The following is a 19,989-nucleotide window of genomic DNA, read 5'->3' on the forward strand; positions in this document are numbered from 1 at the left end:
ATCAACTGTTTATTTTCCTTTCCTTATACATTTTATGAACCTTACCGTCAGTTTCTGTACTATTTTGAACTTTCTGAATATGACAGATCCAATAATTTACCATATGCTCACCAAACAGCGAGTGTCTTTCCCTGTAGGAAATTAAGAACCAATTTCTACAAGGCAGAAAAGTTAGAAAAGGCAAAGGAGCACCTCCTTCCTATCTTCCCCAATTCCCAATACTGTACACCCAACTACCAACACTCTGCCTAAAGTCACACTGAGACACCTCTACATACATGCCAAGTTAACTGAACTCCAGGTACAGGAAGTTTAAGCTGGTTTCTGTACTTAACTAACTTGAACTTTAATATTCCAGGCTCAAGTCTGGATAAATTTTATAATTAACACAAAACCTCAGTTAGTTATTAACTGTAAATACAAACAAAACTTTTACAAATAGATTAAGGCTCCCCTCACATACCCAACTCCTAGCACTGTTCAAAGTTGCACACAGCTTCATGCTATAGTGTAAGACAGACCGCTTGGCATCCCTGGTGCCAAGATCAAGAATATCACGGAAAGGGTGCAGAATCTTTGGCCCAACGAGTCCACACCGACCCTCGGAAGAGTAACCCACCCAGACCATTCTCCTACCCTATTACTCTACATTTACCCTGACTAATGCACCTGACCTACATGTCCCTGAACACTATGGGCAATTTAGCATGGTCAATTCACCTAACCTGCACATCTTTAGGCTGTGGGAGGAAATCAGAGCACCCAGAGGAAACCCACACAGACACAAGGAGAATGTGCAAACTCCACACAGTCACTAGAGGCTGGAATTGAACCCAGGTCCCTGATGCTGTGAGGCTGCAGTGCCAACCACTGAGCCACCGTGCCACCCCAACATTATGGGTCCAGCAGCTTTTCTCACATTACTGCCAAAAAAACCCAGCTAAACGCTGAGCTGGGAGAACTGGCAACCCCCTTTTCATTGTAGAAGTGTGTTTTTGAAAACCTGAAAGCCCTCTGCTCAAGGCAGTATCTGTCACCTGTTAACAAATTGACCCTAAAACCCTACACCCCAGACTTTGAGTCTGTGTCATTATGATCTCTCTGAAATAAAAATCCAAGAACAGCATAATCTTGTTAAAAGACCAGGTTCGTCACAGTGGGAAATCATGCCTCACCACCTTGATGGAGTTTTTCTTTAAAGAAGTAAAGAGGAGGATTAATGAAGGCAGAGTGGTGGACATGCTTTATATGGACTTCAGTAAGGCATGTGACAAGGTTCCTCACAGGAGACTGGTTAGCAAGGTTAGATCACATTGAATACAGGGAGAACTAGCCACTTGGATACAAAACTGGCTTGAAGTTAGAAGACAGAGGGTGGTGGTGGAGGGTTGCTTTTCAGACTGGAGTCCCATGAACAGTGATGAGCCACAAGGATCAGTGCTAGGTCCACTGTCTTTCCCATTTATATATATGATTTGGATGTGAACATAGGAGGTATAATTAGTAAATTTGTAGATGACACCAAAATTGGAGGTGTAGGGGATAGCAAAGGAGGTTACTTCAAATTACAAGGAGTCTTGATTAGATGGGCCAATGGGCCAAGGAGTGGCAGATGGAGTTCAATCTAAATAAATCATGTGCTGCATTTTGGAAAGCAAGTCAGGGCAGGACTTACATGCATAATGGTAAGGTCCTGGGGAGTGTTGCTAAACAAAGACACCTTGGAGTACATGTTCATATTTCCTTGAAAGTGAAGTCTGAGGTAGATAGGACAGTGAAGGCGGCATTTAATATGCTTTCCTTTATAGGTCAGAGCATTGAGTATAGGAGTTGGGAGGTCACGTTGCAGCTGTATAGGACATTGGTTAGGTCAATTCTGGAACGTTGTGTGCAATTCTGGTCTCCCTTCTATAGGAAGGATGTTGTGAAACTTGAAACGATTCTGAAAAGATTTACAAGGATGTTGAGAGTTGGAGCTATAGGAAGAGGCTGAATGGTTGGGGCTTTTTTTACCTGGAACATTGGAGGCTGAGGGGTGACTTTATAGAGGTTTATAAAATCATGAGGAGCATTGGTAGGGTAAATGGACAAGGTCATTTCCCTGGGTTGGGGGAGTTCAGAATTAGGAGGACATAGGTTTCGAGTGAGAGAGGAAGATTTAAAAGGGACCTTAGGGGTGACTTTTTCACACGAGGGTGATACGTATATGGAATGAGCTGCCAGAGGAAATGGTGGAGGCTGATACAATTACAACATTTAAGAGGCATCTGGATGGGTATATGAATAGGAAGGGTTTAAGAGGGATATGGGCGAAGTGCTGGCAAATGGGACTAGATTAATTTAGGATAGCTGGTTGGCATGGGTGAGTTTGACCAAAGGAGCTGTTTATCTCTATGACTCTATGTAATAGTACAAACAAACAGTCACGTTTTGAAGACATAGGGATGACTAATAGTGTCAGTAGTTAGTGTTATGAAGATGAGAGTATACTGTACCTTTAAGAGAATTAAAAGCTAGCAAAAACTACCTGACAGCACAAAAAGTGTTCTGAAAAAAGATATAATGTAACATGTGCTCCAATTACTTGGGTAGCTGGTTGCCTGGAAATGACAATTCAAATTTGTTTTTAGACCAATCAGTTTAAAGTAAACCCCGAAAAATGCCAAACTCCAATCCAGTTTGAATTTAGTATATTGACAATCTTAAAAGCCAATGACACAATCCGATGCTTTGGGGGTTTAAGACCAGGAAAAAATGAATAGTTGAGAGGAGAACTGCCAAGCTATCAGTAATCTGTGAAGAAGAAAACGAAGAAGACGAAGAAGAAATGACAGGAATGCAGAGAAAAGTGAAAACTACCTGGTCTTGAGATAAGAAGTTTAGCTTTGCAAATCAGAATCCAGAGTTTTATCTACTATAACAGAAGGAAAGGTAAAAGATAGGTTACAGAGGAGTTGTTTATAGTTAGCTAATTATTCCCTGTTATACTTTAAGAAATAAAGTTGTTAATTTTTACTTTAAATAGATCTTAGCCTCTCGAATTTTCACAATTACTGCATGGGATAAATTTTTTCTGTGTTGCTGGTTTACAGTTATTAAAAAGAAAATCCATGCAAAAGTACTTTCAACACTGTGAAACATTAAGTTAACAGCAATAGCATTTCTGAAGCCAGCACAATGAAAATATTGTCACACCACTAGGATCAAAGGTACAATGCAGAAACAACACTAATTAGGAGACCAGAGTTCTCAGTCTCAACCAAACTTCATGCTTGGGGCTTCACTTAAATCAGCTCATTTTGAGAAAGGAAGGATTATTAGCTGGACTATGTAAGTAAACCTCTTCGGAAAAACTTAGCCAATGATAGCACCACAAACAAAAATCCTCACCCCACGATGCAAATGTAATGTGGAAAACATTATTTTAGACAACAGTAAAAATTACATTAAATATTTTCCATTCTTTAGGATTAATGAATGATTTTTTTTTGACATGCTCTCGCATTATATTGCTATCTTCTGACAATAGCAGGTTTCCTAGCTGTGGGAATCAGTGGGTTTGCCAGTTATCGTTTTATCACACATTCACCAATATGAATTTACTCAAAGCATAGTCACATGATAGGAATGAGGATAAGATTAGAGTGTTGCTGGAAAAGAACAGCAGCTCAGGCAGCATCAGAGGAGCAGAAAAATTGATGTTTTGGGCAGGAGCCCTTCATCAGGGATGAATAAATCAGCAATTCATTTCTGAAGGGCTCCTGCCCGAAACTTCAATTTCCTGCACCTCGGATGCTGCCTGACCTGCTGTGCTTTTCCAGCAACACTCTAATCTTGATTCTAATCTCCAGCATCTGCAGTCCTCCCTTTTGTCTACATGATAGGAATGTCTGCATGACCAGATTATCTGTTTTAGTGATGTTATCAGAGGAATAAATTTGGTCAGGGAAACAGGAAAACCTCCCTGTTCATTTATAAAAGGTCGAAGGACACCATTTTGACGACATGAGAACACAAATGTGGCTTTGCTTTAAAACTTCATTTGAAAGGCTGCATCTCTGCCCATCCAGCTGTCCTTTTGTGCCACAGTGAGGTTTCAACGTAAATTATGAGCACATCTCTCTGGCAGGACTTAATTGCACAAGTGGCTCAGACAACAGCGTTACTACTGAACCAAGGCTGTAACTACACAGCAGATAAAGATTTTTGCATACCTTTAACCATTTCAAAAGGACAGCAATGTGTTACACTTTTTTACAGCTAAAAACTATAAATAATTGTTCTTCCTTTATGATTCCAAGTACTGTTGGTATGTAAGGAACAGAAGCAGTTTTGGGTCATTTGGCCCTTTCAGCCTGCTCACCATGGGGACCAGTTAGCTCAGTTGGCTAGATGGCTGATTTGTGATGCAGAACAATGCCAATACCATGGGTTCAATGCCATGAAGTTACCATGAAGCACTCTATTTCTCAATCTCTCCCGTCACCTGAGGCATGGTGAACCTCATGTTAAACCACCACCAGTTATCAGTCTCTAATGAAAGAATCTGGTTGGACTACAGTGACTTTATCTTTTATCATTTGGTATGATCATAGACTCATACAGCACCAAAACAGACACTTCAGTCCAAGTAGTCCATGACAAACATAAACTCAAACTAAACTAGTCCCATCTGCTTGCATTTGGCCCATATTCTTCCAAATCTTTCCTATTCATGTACTTATCCAAATGTCTTTTAAACATTGGAACTACACCTACAGCCACAACTTCCTCAGGAAGTTCATTCCACATGTGAACCACAGTGTAAAAAAAAGTCTCTCAATCTGATCTACTTCCTCAACTCACCTCCCCCGTGCTAACTCTATGTACCTTAATTTGAATCAGATGCAAGAGGGTTGAGCGATCCAGTAACTATCAAATCAGATCAAAGTTCTACCACACTGAGTTACAAATGACCGTGAACAATTAAACAACTGACTTGAGAAAGAGGCTCCAAAAACATTCCCCTCCTCAATGATAACATGCCCCCAGCATGTCAGTGCAACAATGTCAAAGTGAAACACCTGTGGCCATCTTCAGCCAGAAAGGTGATGAGAAGATCCATCATGGCCTCCCCGAAGCCCTCAGCATCAGTGTCCAATTATTTGATTCACTCCACATGATTAAAAAAAGGCTCTGGTCCCTGACAATATCTTAGTACCGGTACCAATGACTTTTATCCATAATTCTTTGCACTAAAATAACCTAAAATAGTGACATCGACCGAGCAATATAGAAAATGGTCCAGATCAAATTCAAACTAGCCAATTAGCAACCCATTAGCATACCTTAGATAATCAACAAAATAATTAACAGTGATTTTAAGTAGAGCTTACACAACAACCTAAGCTGTTCGGATTCCACCATGGCTATTCAGCTCCTGTCCTCATGAGAAGAATAGGCAAGAGTACTGGCTGAAAGAGGTATTGGCGAGATCAGAGAAAACAAAGGCAACATCGAACTGACAGTGACATCCAGACCTACCAAAATTGAAGTCAATGGGCAGAATGGTACCACAGGGCCAAATGACATGGCTGTGGCAAGAAATATGGGAGAATTGAGACAGGGTGAGGCCTTCCACAAAATCAGGAGCAACTCATTGCTGCTTCTAACAAAGTTCCTGGCATCGAGACAAGATTCTTGCGAGGGAATGGTGTGAAATGCCTATTAAGGAGAATTATTGCTTTTTAACAGCCTCATTAACAACAAATCTCACCTCATCAACATACAACTTCCTATTTTACCACACGTCAAGAGGAAACTAAAGGGTGGCAATTCCAGACATGAAAGTCAGCGCAGGTACCTGGTGACTTCAGCTCATCGTTTGCTCCTCTGGGCCACCCTCTTGGATATTTGTTAACATCTCAGGACATACTTCAGGGCACCAACTGCACAGACCCTACATCTATGGATGCTGGCACCCAACAACTGCCACCTTCTCAGAACCTTCATGGCAACTTTCTCACCGCCTTGGTGACTATTTCACCACTTTAGAACTGCACTTTAAAGTGCACTGGCAACTAACTAGCACCTAGCCCACAGATTAGATCAGGGTTCTTACTTACTCTCATTTGGATGCTCAGTGTCAGTGTCCTGCCTGTTAGCATGACACACACAGAGACAAGGTGTTTGTCATGCATATCAGTAATGACCAGTCCAAAGGGCAGACATCTTGCTACACACCACAATGAGGCATCAATTTCACATCTAAAGCATGTGCCAACTGGCAAACACACTAACATGACTTTTCAACCAAAGAACCATATCTCAAAGTACAAGGGGAATAATCTTCCAGTCAGTCAATGGGAGCTGCTATAACACAGGGAATTCTATCAGTCAAGGATGGAGTCCCTCCACAGTCCACAGTCCAAGGGATGGTCCATGGTCTGGTTGGGGTGATTAGGGTCAAGAGATGAATCTGACGACAGCTCAGGAAGTGATCTATGCTACTGCATCAGCCAGAGAAACTGTGCAGCATCATCAGTCAGGGATGGGCAGAAACAGCAGTCTGGGATTTGGTCCATCCTTTCCTACCTGTCTGTCAAAGTCAGGCATGGGATTGGAGAACAATGGGTGCCTATATACTGAACAGGGGAGAAGGGAGAACGGGAGAAGGGAATAGGGGACTTGGGGACAAAGGGGAAGTCTGAAGGAGTGAGGACATTCAACGATATGGGGGAGAGCAGAAGACCATGTTGAGATGGGACAAAACACAACACAGAATGGGGGTAAGTGCGACAGAATGAACATGATAGTTATTGACAGTGACCCCACTACAACCTCCAAGTTGGTTGGGGGAGGGGGGGGGGGGGGGGGGTGGAAGAAGGAAGGAAGGTGGTGTTGTCAGTCGGTCATGTTTGCAGGGAGAGAATAATGGCATTCAGGGGCCTACGGGGAAAGTTTGTGGTGGAGTTCCATGTGGTGGGTAACCAAGCTGGGCTGAGGGTATCCATCATAATCTGCACACCTTGCCAATACCCCCTGTTTGTTGGAAGTGACCTGCACCTACAAAATGCCTGAGCAAACAGATTAGATTAGATTAGATTAGATTAGATTACTTAACAGTGTGGAAACAGGCCCTTCGGCCCAACAAGTACACACCGACCCGCCGAAGCGTAACCCACCCATTCCCGTACATTTACCCCTTTACCTAACACGACAGGCAATTTAGCATGGCAAATTCACTTGACGTGCACATCTTTGGACTGTGGGAGGAAACCGGAGCACCCGGAGGAAACCCACGCAAACACGGGGATAATGTGCAAACTTCACACAGTCAGTCGCCTGAGTCGGGAATTGAACCGGGTCTCTGGCGCTGTGAGGCAGCAGTGCTAACCACTGTGCCACCGTGCCGCCCACAAACAGATAGGGCACAGAGTCATTGAAATGTACAGCATTGAAACAGACCCTTCAGTCCACCCCGTCCATGTCGACCAGATATCCCAACCCAATCTAGTCCCACCTGCCAGCACCCGGCTCATATCCCTCCAAACCCTAACTATTCATATACCAATCCAAATGTTGCAATTGTACCAGCCTCCACCACATCCTCTGGCAGCTCATTCCATACATGTACCACACTCTGCGTGAAAAAGTTGCCCCTTAGGTCCCTTTTATACCTTTCCCCTCTCACCCTAAACCTATGCTCTCTAGTTCTGGACTCCCGACCCCAGGGAAAAGACTTTGCCTCTTTATCCAATCCATGCCCCTCAATTTTGCGCTCCTCTAAGGTCACCCCTCAGCCTCTGACGCTCCAGGGAAAACAGCCCCAGCCTGTTCAGCCTCTCCCTATAGCTCAAATCCTCCAACCCTGGCAACATCCTTGTAAATCTTTTCTGAACCCTTTCAAGTTTCACAACATCTTTCAGATAGGAAGGAGACCAGAATTGCACGCAATATTCCAACAGTGGCCCAACCAATGTCCTGTACAGCTGCAACATGACCTCCCACCTCCTGTACTCAATACTCTGACCATTAAAGGAAAGCATACCAAACGCCTTCTTCACTATCCTATCTACCTGCGACTCCACTTTCAAGGAGCTATGAACCTGCACTCCACAGTCTCTTTGTTCCGCAACTCTCCCTAGGACCTTATCATTAAGTGTATAAGTCCTGTTAAGATTTGCTTTCCCAAAATGCAGCACCTCGCATTTATCTGAATTAAACTCCATCTGCCACTTCTCAGCCCACTGGCCCAACTGGTCCAGATCCTGTTGTAATCTGAGGTAACCCTCTTCGCTGTCCACTACACCTCCAATTTTGGTGTCATCTGCAAACTTACAAACTGTAGCTCTTATGCTCGCATCCAAATCATTTATGTAAATGACAAAAAGTAGAGGACCCAACACTGATCCTTGTGGCACTGCACTGGTCACAGGCCTCCAGTCTGAAAAACAACCCTCCACCACCACCACCCTCTGTCTTCTACCTTTTGAGCCAGTTCTGTATCCAAATGGCTAGTTCTCCCTGTATTCCATGAGATTAACCTTGCTAATCAGTCTCCCATGGGGAACTTTGCCAAACGCCTTACTGAAGTCCATACAGATCACATCTACTGCTCTGCCCTCATCAATCTTCTTTGAGTTTTTTTGAAGAAGTAACAATCAAGTTTGCGAAACATGATTTCCCACGCACAAAGCCATGTGGACTATCCCGAATCAGTCCTTCCCTTTCCAAATACAGGTACATCCTGTCCCTCAGGATTCCCTCCAACAACTTGCCCACCACCGAGGTCAGGCTCGCTGTCTATAGCTCCCTGGCTTGTCTTTACCGCCCTTCTTAAACACCACATTTGCCAACCTCCAGTCTTCAGGCACCTCACCTGTGACTATCGATGATACAAATATCTCAGCAAGAGGCCCAGCAATCACTGCTCTAGCTTCCCACAGAGTTTTCGGGTACACCTGATCAGGTCCTGGGGATTTATCCACCTTTAACCATTTCAAGACATCCAGCTCTTCCTCCTCTGTAATCTGGACATTTTGCAAGATGTCACCATCTATTTCCCTACAGTCTATATCTTCCATATCCTTTTCCACAGTAAATACTGATGCAAAATATTCATTTAGTATCTCCCCCATTTTCTGTGGCTCCACACAAAGGCCAGCTTGCTGATCTTTGAGGGGCCCTATTCCCACCCTTTTGTCCTTAATATATTTGTAAAACCCCTTTGGAGTCTCCTTAATTCTATTAGCTAAAGCTATCTCATGTCCCCGTTTTGCCCTCCTGATTTCCCTCGTTTGTATACTCCTACTTTCTTTATACTCTAAGGATTCACTCGATCTATCCTGTCTGTACCTGACATATGCTTCCTTCTTTTTCTTAACCAAACCCTCAATTTCTTTAGTCATCCAGCATTCCCTATACCTACCAGCCTTCCCTTTCACCCTGACAGGAATATACTTTCTCTGGATTCTCGTTATCTCATTTCTGAAGGCTTCCCATTTTCCAGCCGTCCCTTTATCTGCAAACATCTGCTTCCAATCAGCTTTTGAAAGTTCTTGCCTAATACCGTCAAAATTGGCCTTTCTCCAATTTAGAACTTCAACTTTTAGATCTGGTCTATCCTTTTCCATCACCATTTTAAAATGAATAGAATTATGGTCACTGGCCCCAAAGTGCTCCCCCACTGACACCTCAGTCACCTGCCCTGCCTTATTTCCCAAGAGTAGGTCAAGTTTTGCACCTTCTCTAGTAGGTACATCCACATACTGAATCAGAAAATTGTCTTGTACACACTTGAGAAATTCCTCTCCATCTAAACCTTTAACACTATGGCAGTCCCAGTCGATGTTTGGAAAGTTAAAATCCCCTACCATAATACCCTATTATTCTTACAGATAACGGAGATCTCCTTACAAGTTTGTTTCTCAATTTCCCTCTGACTATTGGCAGGGGGGGTCTATAATACAATCCTAATAAGGTGATCGTCCCTTTCTTATTTCTCAGTTCCACTCAAATAACTTCCCTGGATGTATTTCCGTGAATATCCTCCCTCAGCACAGCTGTAATGCTATCCCTTATCAAAAATGCCACTCCCCCTCCCCTCTTGCCTCCCTTTCTATCATTCCTCTAGCATTTGTATCTTGGAACATTAAGCTGCCAGTCCTGCCCATCCCTGAGCCATGTTTCCGTAATTGCTATGATATCCCAGTCCTATGTTCCCAACCATGCCTTGAGCTCATCTGCCTTCCCTGTTAGGCCCCTTGCATTGAAATAAATGCAGTTTAATTTATTAGTCCTATCTTGTCCCTGCCTGCCCTGACTGTTTGACTCACTTCTGTTCTCAGTTGTACCCGTCTCAGATCGATCTCTTCCCTCACTATCTCCCTGGGTCCCACCACCCCCACCTTACTAGTTTAAATCCTCCCAAGCAGTTCTAGCAAATTTCTCTGCCAGTATATTAGTACCCTTCCAAGTTAGGTGCAATCCGTCCTTCTTGTCAGGTCACTTCTACCCCAAAAGAGATTCCAATGATCCAAAAATGTGAATCCTTCTCCCATACACCAGCTCCTCAGCCATGCATTCATCTGCTCTATCCTCCTATTCCTGTCCTCACTAGCTCGTAGCACTGGGAGTAATCCAGATATTACTACCCTTGAGGACCTCCTTTTTAAATTTCTGCCTAACTCTCTGTAATCTCCCTTCAGAATCTCAACCTTTTCCCTTCCAATGTCGTTGGTTCTAATGTGGACAATGACCTCCTGCTGGCCCTTCTCCCCCATGAGAATATTCTGCACCCTTGATCCTGGCACCAGGGAAACAACACACCATTCTGCTTTTTCTCTGCTGGCCACAGAAATGTCTGTCTGTACCTCTGACTACAGGATCCCCTGACACAATTGATCTCTTGGAAGCTGAAGTACCCCTCGTTGCATTAGAGCCAGTCTCAATACCAGAAACTTGGCTGTTCGCGCCACGCTCCTGAGAATCCATCACCCCCTACATTTTCCAAAACAGCATACCTGTTTGAAATGGGTATATCCACAAAAGACTCCTGCACTAACTGCCTACTTCTCTTACCCTTCCTGGAGTTAACCCATCTATGTGACTATCTGAGACGTTTCCCCCCTTCCTATAACTGCCATCCATCACATACTGTTGCTGTTGCAAATTCCTCATCTCTTCTATCTGTCTCTCCAATCGATCCACTCAATCTGATAAGGTTCGCATCCAACAGCATTTATGGCAGATATAATCCGCAGTAACCCTTAAACTCTCTTTAAACTCTCACATCTGACAAGAAGTACATATCACTGCAAAGGCCATTTTTGCTCCTTCAAAATCTACAGACCCTCTCCAAACACTGCCCCAGGTTAAATTAATAGCTATGGCTTATATTTTAAGTTTAATCAAGAGACTTCTCTCCAAAAACATATAATCAAGAAATAATCCACTCTACTCACTACTGCAGCCTCTCTCTTGGGCAGACTTAAAACTACAATTAACTGATCTGATTCTGTGCTGTGAACTTTGCCCAACAGTTCCTCCGAGATTAGTTGTGAATTTCACTGTTTGTTAATTTTCCCAGATGTACTCCGATGTCCAGCGATACACGAATTCCAACAGCAAAGGCGGTAACTGTGCATGTTCTCTCTCTCACTCTCTCTCCTGCACTGACCTCACCATGTGCTTCCTTTGTCTGCTCTTCTCCCTTTTAAAACTGCTGTTGTTTTGACATTTTTTTTTCAAAGTTCCAAAACAATGCAACAGCATATAAAACAGTAATTGCTGCTCCTGGAATTCGAGGAAATCACCTCCAACACTTGTGGAATCAGTATCAGTTTGTTGGGCAATGAAATGCAGGCTCCTCTTCTCTGGAAAGAGGGACATTGAAGAGGCAAAGGCATCAATCATGCACTTGCAAAACACTGGTCAGAGGCCATGTCCACCATGTCACTTGTCCTTGCAAACTGCACTGAGAGATCTCAGTGAAGCAGAAGTTATTACCTCCAATTTTAAAAGAATATATATTGTCCATAACCAATGCAGTAGTTGTGGGACTTTTAGGGTCTGGTGAGGCATGGAATGGATTCCCTCCACACCTGCACTGTAAGTACAATGATGGAATCTACTGTATATACTCAGAAATTCCATAGTTGACATAAGGCCAGGATTGGAACGGTCCAGAGCATGTGACAATCCCAAGAGATTGTTTGGTGTTGCTCACTCAGTGGGTGAAGCACCTCTACCCAGCAGGTGGCTATCCCAAAGAGTCATGACAGCTCCATATATGGCCCTCATTAATAGCCACTGTTATGTCCCATTGTATGGAGGAATGCATGCGGCCTTCAGTTGCAGCTTTGACCCCCGCGGCCCCCCCACCCATCCAAACTAAGAACATTTTCTGTTTCATATGTTCCAAACATTGATCCCTGCCAACTCTAATCATGGATCCAACTGCAGGTGGAATGTAAGTCACTATGGCTGCCTTGCAAAGGAGGCAAAGGCAGATGCAGAAGGAACAAGTTCAACAGCGAGTTCAGAAGGGTTAGCAAGCTGTCACAGAGGCCAAGGAGTACCATCTCAGGCAGAGGCCATAGCTACAGAGTCCATCACTTGGGGGCTACAGAAGGCAAGATACTTTGCCATCAAATCTATCTCCTCAGGAGGAGCAAGGTGCCATCACGATGAACTTTATAATTCCTGGATACTGTGCCAGCTGTTGTAATGGGACTGAGACCAGCAGGAGTGGAAGCATCATCTTCATCAAGTAGCTATGAAGATGACTGCCACTTTAAAGCATCAATGTGACTGGTTCCTTCCATGGAGTGATAGGTGACCTGTGCGGGATCTCTGTCATGTACCTATAAATGCATCAGGACAGCTATGCAAGATCATGCCAGTTAATTTCCTTCTTGTGACGAGGTCACTGCTACAGTCCAGACAGGATTCAGAAACATTGCTGAATCCCCACGGCAAATATCAAACCGAGATGGCCCTGTTCCAACACTGAATTCATCAAGGGGCTGCATGACCTTAGCAATCAGATGATCTATGATCAGCGGTTCCAATTTTTGGAGTTCTCTCTCCACTACCCTGGCAGATACAGGGATTGGTGTGGAGTGTCGGAGTGTCTCGTTAGCTATGGTCTGCACTGGGTTCAGACAAGCGATGATTTAGGGGTGCCTAAAGACAAGCAAGCAGTGGGGCCTGGTGATTAGAGAGTGACTGGGAAAAGAAAGTACAGCTGCATGTACTAGAAAGTGTCAACAATGCCAGATAAGCAGCATGAGCACCCTGTGTTTGGGCCAGCTATACCTGTATTTTGCCAGTGAAGGGCAACTCCATAATGCCAATGTGGGGAGGGAGCAAGCTAACATTTTAAGTCTAGATGATTCTTCATCAGAGCTACTGATAAGTCAACTAGGCTCAAAGCATTAGCTTGCTCTCTCTCTCCACGGAGACCTCCAGCATTTATTGTTTTCAGTACAAGAGTCCAGCACCTGCAATAATTTGCACCACCGTAATGTCAATGCTTGGGCAGCTGTCCAGCTACAGTTTAAAGATGGCACTGGCTCCAGAGAGGTCAGGCTAATCCAGGACATCATTTGAGAGATAAGTTCTACCATCTACCGTGAGATAGTAGAATCAAGCTAACACTGGACAAACTATCACAATTGGTAGTTAATGAGGAGATTTTGGAACTAAACAGCAAAAGACTTGCTCGGCCTCATGGAAAGAAACCCTGCAAAACTTGACAAATTGACACTTAGCCAAAATTCATAAGGTTCAGCCCAATGGGGATTTAAGAAAAGTTTTCACAAGTTGGAGTCAGACCTATCACAAAGCAGGATGATTGTAGTTTTTGAGATCATTTAACTCAAAGCCAGGTTATTCCTGCAGGACTTCTTTGGGCTTGCTAAGCCCAACTATCTTCTGCTACATTAATGACTCTTCCTCCAACATAAAGTAAGGAGTGTAGATGTTAACCATTAACTACATGGTGTTTGGTGCTTTTTGCAACTCCTCAGATAATGAAGCAGTCCATGTCCACATGTGGAAAAAGAAACTGTCAATAATCAGGCTTAAGCAGATAAATGGAAAGTAACATTTATGCCACACAACTGCCAGGCAATGACCCATCACAAAGCATTGAAAATATATCTATCTGCCCTAGTCATTCAATGGCATTACCATTACCAAAAATGGCACATCAACATCCTTTGGGATACCAATGGCCAGAAACCTAACTGGACCATCCATATACATTTTGTGGTCATAAGGAAACATCAAAGGCTGGAGGCTATGAGATTAACTCACCTTCTGAATCCCCAAAACCTGTCCACCATTAAAACACACAAAGTATAAGCATGATGGAATGCTCTCCATATGACTGGATGAGTGCACCTCCAAAACTCAAAAAGCTCAACACTATCCAGAACAAAGCAATGCACTTGATTGGAGCACAGTGTACAGCAACAGCAGCGTGTACCATCTACAAGATGCACCACAGCCAAAGTTCCTGCAACAACACCTTCCAAACTTATGATCTCTACCACGTAGGAGGGCAGACAAATAAATAAGAAGCCATCACCTGCAAGATTCCCTCCAAGTTACACAACCTGACTTACAACTAACTGCTTTTTCCACTGTCACCAATCAAAATCCTAGAATTCCCTTCTTAACAGCACTGTGGGTATTCCTACCCATCATGGACTACATTTCAAGAAAGTAGCTCATCGCCAATTGTCAAATGCAATTAGGAATTGCCAACAAGCACTGGCCCAACAGACAACATGTACATACGGAGAATAAACTGATGAAACACAAGAGAATTGCCATGGCTGGGGAGTGGAGGGCAGTGGACAGCACTTCAGGGGTTGTGGGGGCAGAAAAGCAATGGAACAGGGGATAAGGATGGCATAAGCTTGGTGTTGTAATTACTGATGCAATAAGGATATTAATTTCATTATAGAAGTGAAATGGGGCAGGGAACATATCACGGGAGTTGAATATGACACATTACTAATTACATAATACACATTTTGCGGATCTCAGGTGGCTTATACAAGAATTTTCTTGGATACAATCCCTTATGATTAATAAAAATTAAGCCATCAAAAGTGGAATTTTGCCTTCTGTAATAACATATCAGTCATGAAAATCAAGCCCGTTTGCACTTAGAAAGATATTTTTCAGTATACTCAATAGACAGCATGCACAACCCACATTAACACCTCAACTCCCTCAATAATACATGTAAAATAGTAAGTAATAAGACATAAGACAGTTCCTTCTAACAAAAACATTCTATCGCAAAACATTTCTCAAAATATCTACAGAGGGCGCTATTAAGTAAGTAAATACTTTTGGTCTCTCAAAATCAAAAAACTGAATCCAATTCTTAAATAAAAAAGTTTCAAGCATTTTAATGCAAAACTTTAGCTTATTTTGTAAATTTAAGACTGGTTTCATTCCAAAAGAATCGCCAAAGTTATAATTATGACAGAATGTAAGCTTTCAAATTAAAATATTCACAAAACACTCCCAGCAAATTTTAAAATACCATCATGCCCTTTCTTCGTTAACTTATAATTAACAGTGCCAAAGTCTGATGAATATTATTGAAGTGCATGAAACCAGTTTGGTATATGTAACCTTCACAAACCACCCATGGCTGTGCATTGCTGAAGTGAAGATCTAATTTACAGCTTCTCTCAGGCACTTCATTGCTTTCAACTTCAAGAAAATAGCAGAATTATGATGACACTGAACAGAATAATGATTCACACCACCTGTGGTAAATTACAATACCTGCTTAACAGGCAAATAAAAACAGTTTCCTCATTTTTATGTGTGAGGGGGTGCCTTAAATGAGATTTTAAAGGCACAAAACACAACCATGTTTCTTTGTTATTTTCCAGAACAATTTTATGGTATCTTTATCTCATAAAATTTGCAATGATAACAGTACCTGTCCACATAGAAAGGGAAACAAAACTTGGTCAATGTCTGCAGAACTTCCTGTGGAGAGAAAATAGAGAATTTATGCATCTTATGGGGCCAATAAATTGAATATAAACTACACTATACAATTACACCCCCCTCTCCAACCAACCTCACACTCCCCACCCTCACTTGCTCCATGACAAAATGGGAGACAAGTCAAAAAAAAAGAGGGTACTTATCAATTATTGAAAGAACCAATGAGCAGTCAATCACCAGTAATAATAAACAGTATCAACCTTCATTAAATACGGAGAAACTGATCAAAATTCACACACGAACAGGCTGCAGGGGCTATCTCTTGCAATCTCCCAAGGGATTGGTTGTTGGGATGCTGAGTGTTAACACCCCTCCTGGGACTCTCTTCAGCTTGGCCATATGGATGGTACTAAATAACACCAAACCACATGGGCTTATCTTCGCCCAGACTTGGCTGTTACTTAGAAACAGGGGCTGATGGGATTAGAAAACCAATGGCACAGTATTACAAAAGGAAGACCACAAAAAGCAGCATCACCTTTTTCCATAACCTTTTACTAAGCAATGAAAAATGGAAGGCACATGAAATATTTTGATTTCTGTATCATAAAAGTTTATTTCAAAAAGAAATGTGGTCTTATATTACATGCTACCAAGCAACTACAACATAGATTATTAAAAGCTTCATATGCATATAGCTTTATTTTTTAAAAGAAAGTCCTGAGGTCAAACATCACCTGCCTACAACTGCAACAATGCAATTAATGAAAATGCTGGACACCACAATACCCGTGTAATCAGAAGGCAAAAACGAAAGGGATATTTTGGATTGGGGGGGGGGGGGGGGGGGGCGGGAAATGTAAAAAATTCAGTTCAGATCGGGAATCTCACACTACATTTGTTAAAAATCCAAATTGAAAAATCAGACTCAAACAGCACGTCAAAAGATAGCTAATATCTCTGCTTTCTCCATATTTGTACAGATATGCACATGATGCTATATTAAAATCAATACATCAAAGTTAAGAATTTATAATCTTGGGTTTCGTAAAATCTTTTTTTCCCACGGCCATAACCTTTTAAATCTGTAATATTATTTCAGAAACATTTCCTACTATGTACTGAGACATGGCAGCACCACAGACAATCACGGAAAACAATATTAAGATATGTTGAAATACATACGACTATCTAACAGTTTCACAATATTAAGCCCTTTTATAAACTTTATTTAAAAATATCAATATTTCTTCAGATGAGGAGAAAGAAATTTTTACAAACCCCTTTACTACAAGATGCTTCTTCTGCATTTGCTGGGTACAAACCATGTCATTTATATTATACAAACAATTTTCATAAAATGGTTTGTAATGTTAATTACATTTTATATTAATATATTTTACATGTGGACATGAAGTAGCTAATTAAATTATCCTGTGGTCCCAGCAAACCAGTTCAAGCTGTGGCTGGATTGCCTAAAGCCAATTTGAACCTTCCTAATAAATTAAACATTACTTTGCACACACAATAGTTCTCTTAACAGCACTCTTGAATGTTGAGCACTATACATTTCTATCAGTAACTTGAGGTTAAACAGCCCATTCACTTAGTTATCCAATCATAGAAAATCATGAAAAATATTTTATACTCTCATGTTTTCCTGTAGAAATGTTCTAAATAATACAACACAACATTGTTGAAACTGCTCTGCAATCAAATGACAGCTAAGAAGCCGGCTTGTGATCCATTACTCCATTAACCAGTCAGCCACGTGTTGCAACAGACCTACCATCTACAAACTCTTGTTGGGTCTTTAAAATAAACTCCTCACTCTGAACAATCAATTGCTTCTGCTGCAAAACTAACTTCTATTCATGGTTGAACCATTTCAAAAGATAGAGAAAAACAGCTGATATAATATTGCAGGTTATATCATGTCAGATTAAATGAGCCCTTCTACTTTCCAGGAAGTCTCATGCTCTTTACTGCAATATATTACTGATGTTATTGGCTGATATTTTTCTGCAAATATAAACCCACTCAAATGCAGTCCAAAACACAAGGTAATTCACGCAACACACAATTGCTTGTCTTATAAGCTCAGATACCTATGTTTATCAATACTTATCTAATAATATCATCCACTTTACAGAACATACTTTACCCAAGGATAAGGGAGCACAAAATGTCTAAGCACCGTTAAAAAGGATTTAAAAATACATAAATGCTAATTGTTCATGGAAATCACATTAAAGAGGAAACTCATTCTAAAGAGAAGAGTGCACATAATCCAATTTTACAGGTTTAAAAGGGTCAAGTTATATTATACTTAATAAGTACTATGCTGCACAGGTCACCATGCAATGTTTTAAATAATAGTAAGCAAACGGAGCTGGATCTTGTATCTATGGACTATGAATTGGACTTCAATTTATTTCTCTATTAAATACACTCAAATATCTTTCGAGATAAAATCAGAATGGTCTTTTTGAGCACACTAAGTTTGAAATACAAATTCAGCCAGTTTATGTGAATTAATGTTAGCTAAATGTAGAAAAGCATACTAGATACATGCTTGCATAAGTAATTCAATCATTACAGAAAAATTATGAAACTGCCAAATCTAGTGAGGGTTAAACATTAAAGGCAAACAACTGAACAGAGCAATTATCAAGTCACCTATGCTACACAAAGTACTCCACATTAAAACCAATATCATTTTCACTTAGAACATTCCAGCAAAAATGACTACAATAAAACAAGCAAAAACACTGTGGTAAGCAAGCTATAGGTATTTCATTCAATACCTTTTTAAAGATTCAAGACTACACATTTTTCCCCTGAAAATGCTATTGTTTCTTATTTCAACAACCATTATTTTGTGTTCTTGTTTGAGGCTTGTTATTTCGAACAGGAAACTGGTATATACCAAGCAGTCACATCTGTAAGGAGTAGGGCATGATCCATGTCTCTTGTGGGATTCAAAGCAACCATGTCACTGCTGGCTTTAGGACATGCACCACCTGTCTCCATTCCCCCAGGTTCCACTCTTTTCATTATCAAACTACTGCTGACATTATAAGCTTCAGATGCACTGTCTAAAATCCTTACCGATCAATATTTGCAACCATACACATATTGACAACTACAGCACATTGATTAAGATAGCTTCAACTGCAAAGTTTGCAGCAAAAATACTTAAAGATGCTGACTTCAAATAAAATCCTGTCAAGCTAAGCATTCAATCAGAAATTTATTTTTCGTGACCATATTAATAAACTTTATATCATTTTCAGAAATCAAGAATCAATTTACATAATTGGAGTGGAGTCGCAACACAAGTTCAGAAGAGATATTTTGAACTGATAGTTAAATAGACAAAGTTTTTAGCTGTCCGCTACTAGAAGACTCAGTATTTGTACATGTTTGTTTTTACATACACACGCTTCTATCCAGGGACAAACCTGCACAGCAAAAAGAAACCACCTTTGGGTACTCAACGGTGTGGTTAAGAAATTTGACATTACAATTTCAATAAAGAGACTCAAGTAGCATGATCGGTATTCATACACTAACCTTTTACAATTCCTCTCATCAACAACATTAGGGAGCTCTACTAGGGAGCTGAAATTCTCCCAAATTAATGACCAGATTTTGATGTTTATTAATTAAGGCCCTTTGAACTATTCAGCTCACTAACACCTTAAGCCAGTTCTGCTGATTAGGTCATCAGCATAAATTATTTAGAATAGAGATATAGAAAGACGAAAAAGAATACCAATCGTAATTTTCAGACAGACTATGCATAGGTTTGTTAGTGATGGCAGTCACTTTTATTTGGCTGTCTCAACTCAATTCTGAAAATATCCAGAATTAACCAGTTACATTTCAAAATTATCAACAAAATAGTCAACTTATTTGTCCATCAGTTTAGGTTTGTTTTGTTTACCAATATTTTTTTAAAATGTGAGAATTAATCACAACATTAGGAAACTAGCTCCAAGGTATCCTGAGTGCAAGAAT

General features: G+C 41.2%; 1 protein-coding gene across 4 annotated transcripts in view; it reads right to left on the reverse strand.

Moving 5' to 3' along the window:
- dennd1a (DENN/MADD domain containing 1A) overlaps window positions 1–19,989 on the reverse strand; it is a 525,508-nt gene that overhangs the window by 347,559 nt on the left and 157,960 nt on the right. For all 4 annotated transcript variants that reach the window (XM_072566190.1, XM_072566188.1, XM_072566189.1 and 1 more), the window contains exon 4: window positions 15,956–16,005. In XM_072566190.1, the coding sequence (XP_072422291.1) occupies window positions 15,956–16,005 (50 nt within the window). The remainder of the gene's footprint in view (window positions 1–15,955; window positions 16,006–19,989) is intronic.

Source organism: Chiloscyllium punctatum, chromosome 49 (genome assembly GCF_047496795.1).
Source record: "Chiloscyllium punctatum isolate Juve2018m chromosome 49, sChiPun1.3, whole genome shotgun sequence".
NCBI lineage: Eukaryota > Metazoa > Chordata > Chondrichthyes > Orectolobiformes > Hemiscylliidae > Chiloscyllium > Chiloscyllium punctatum.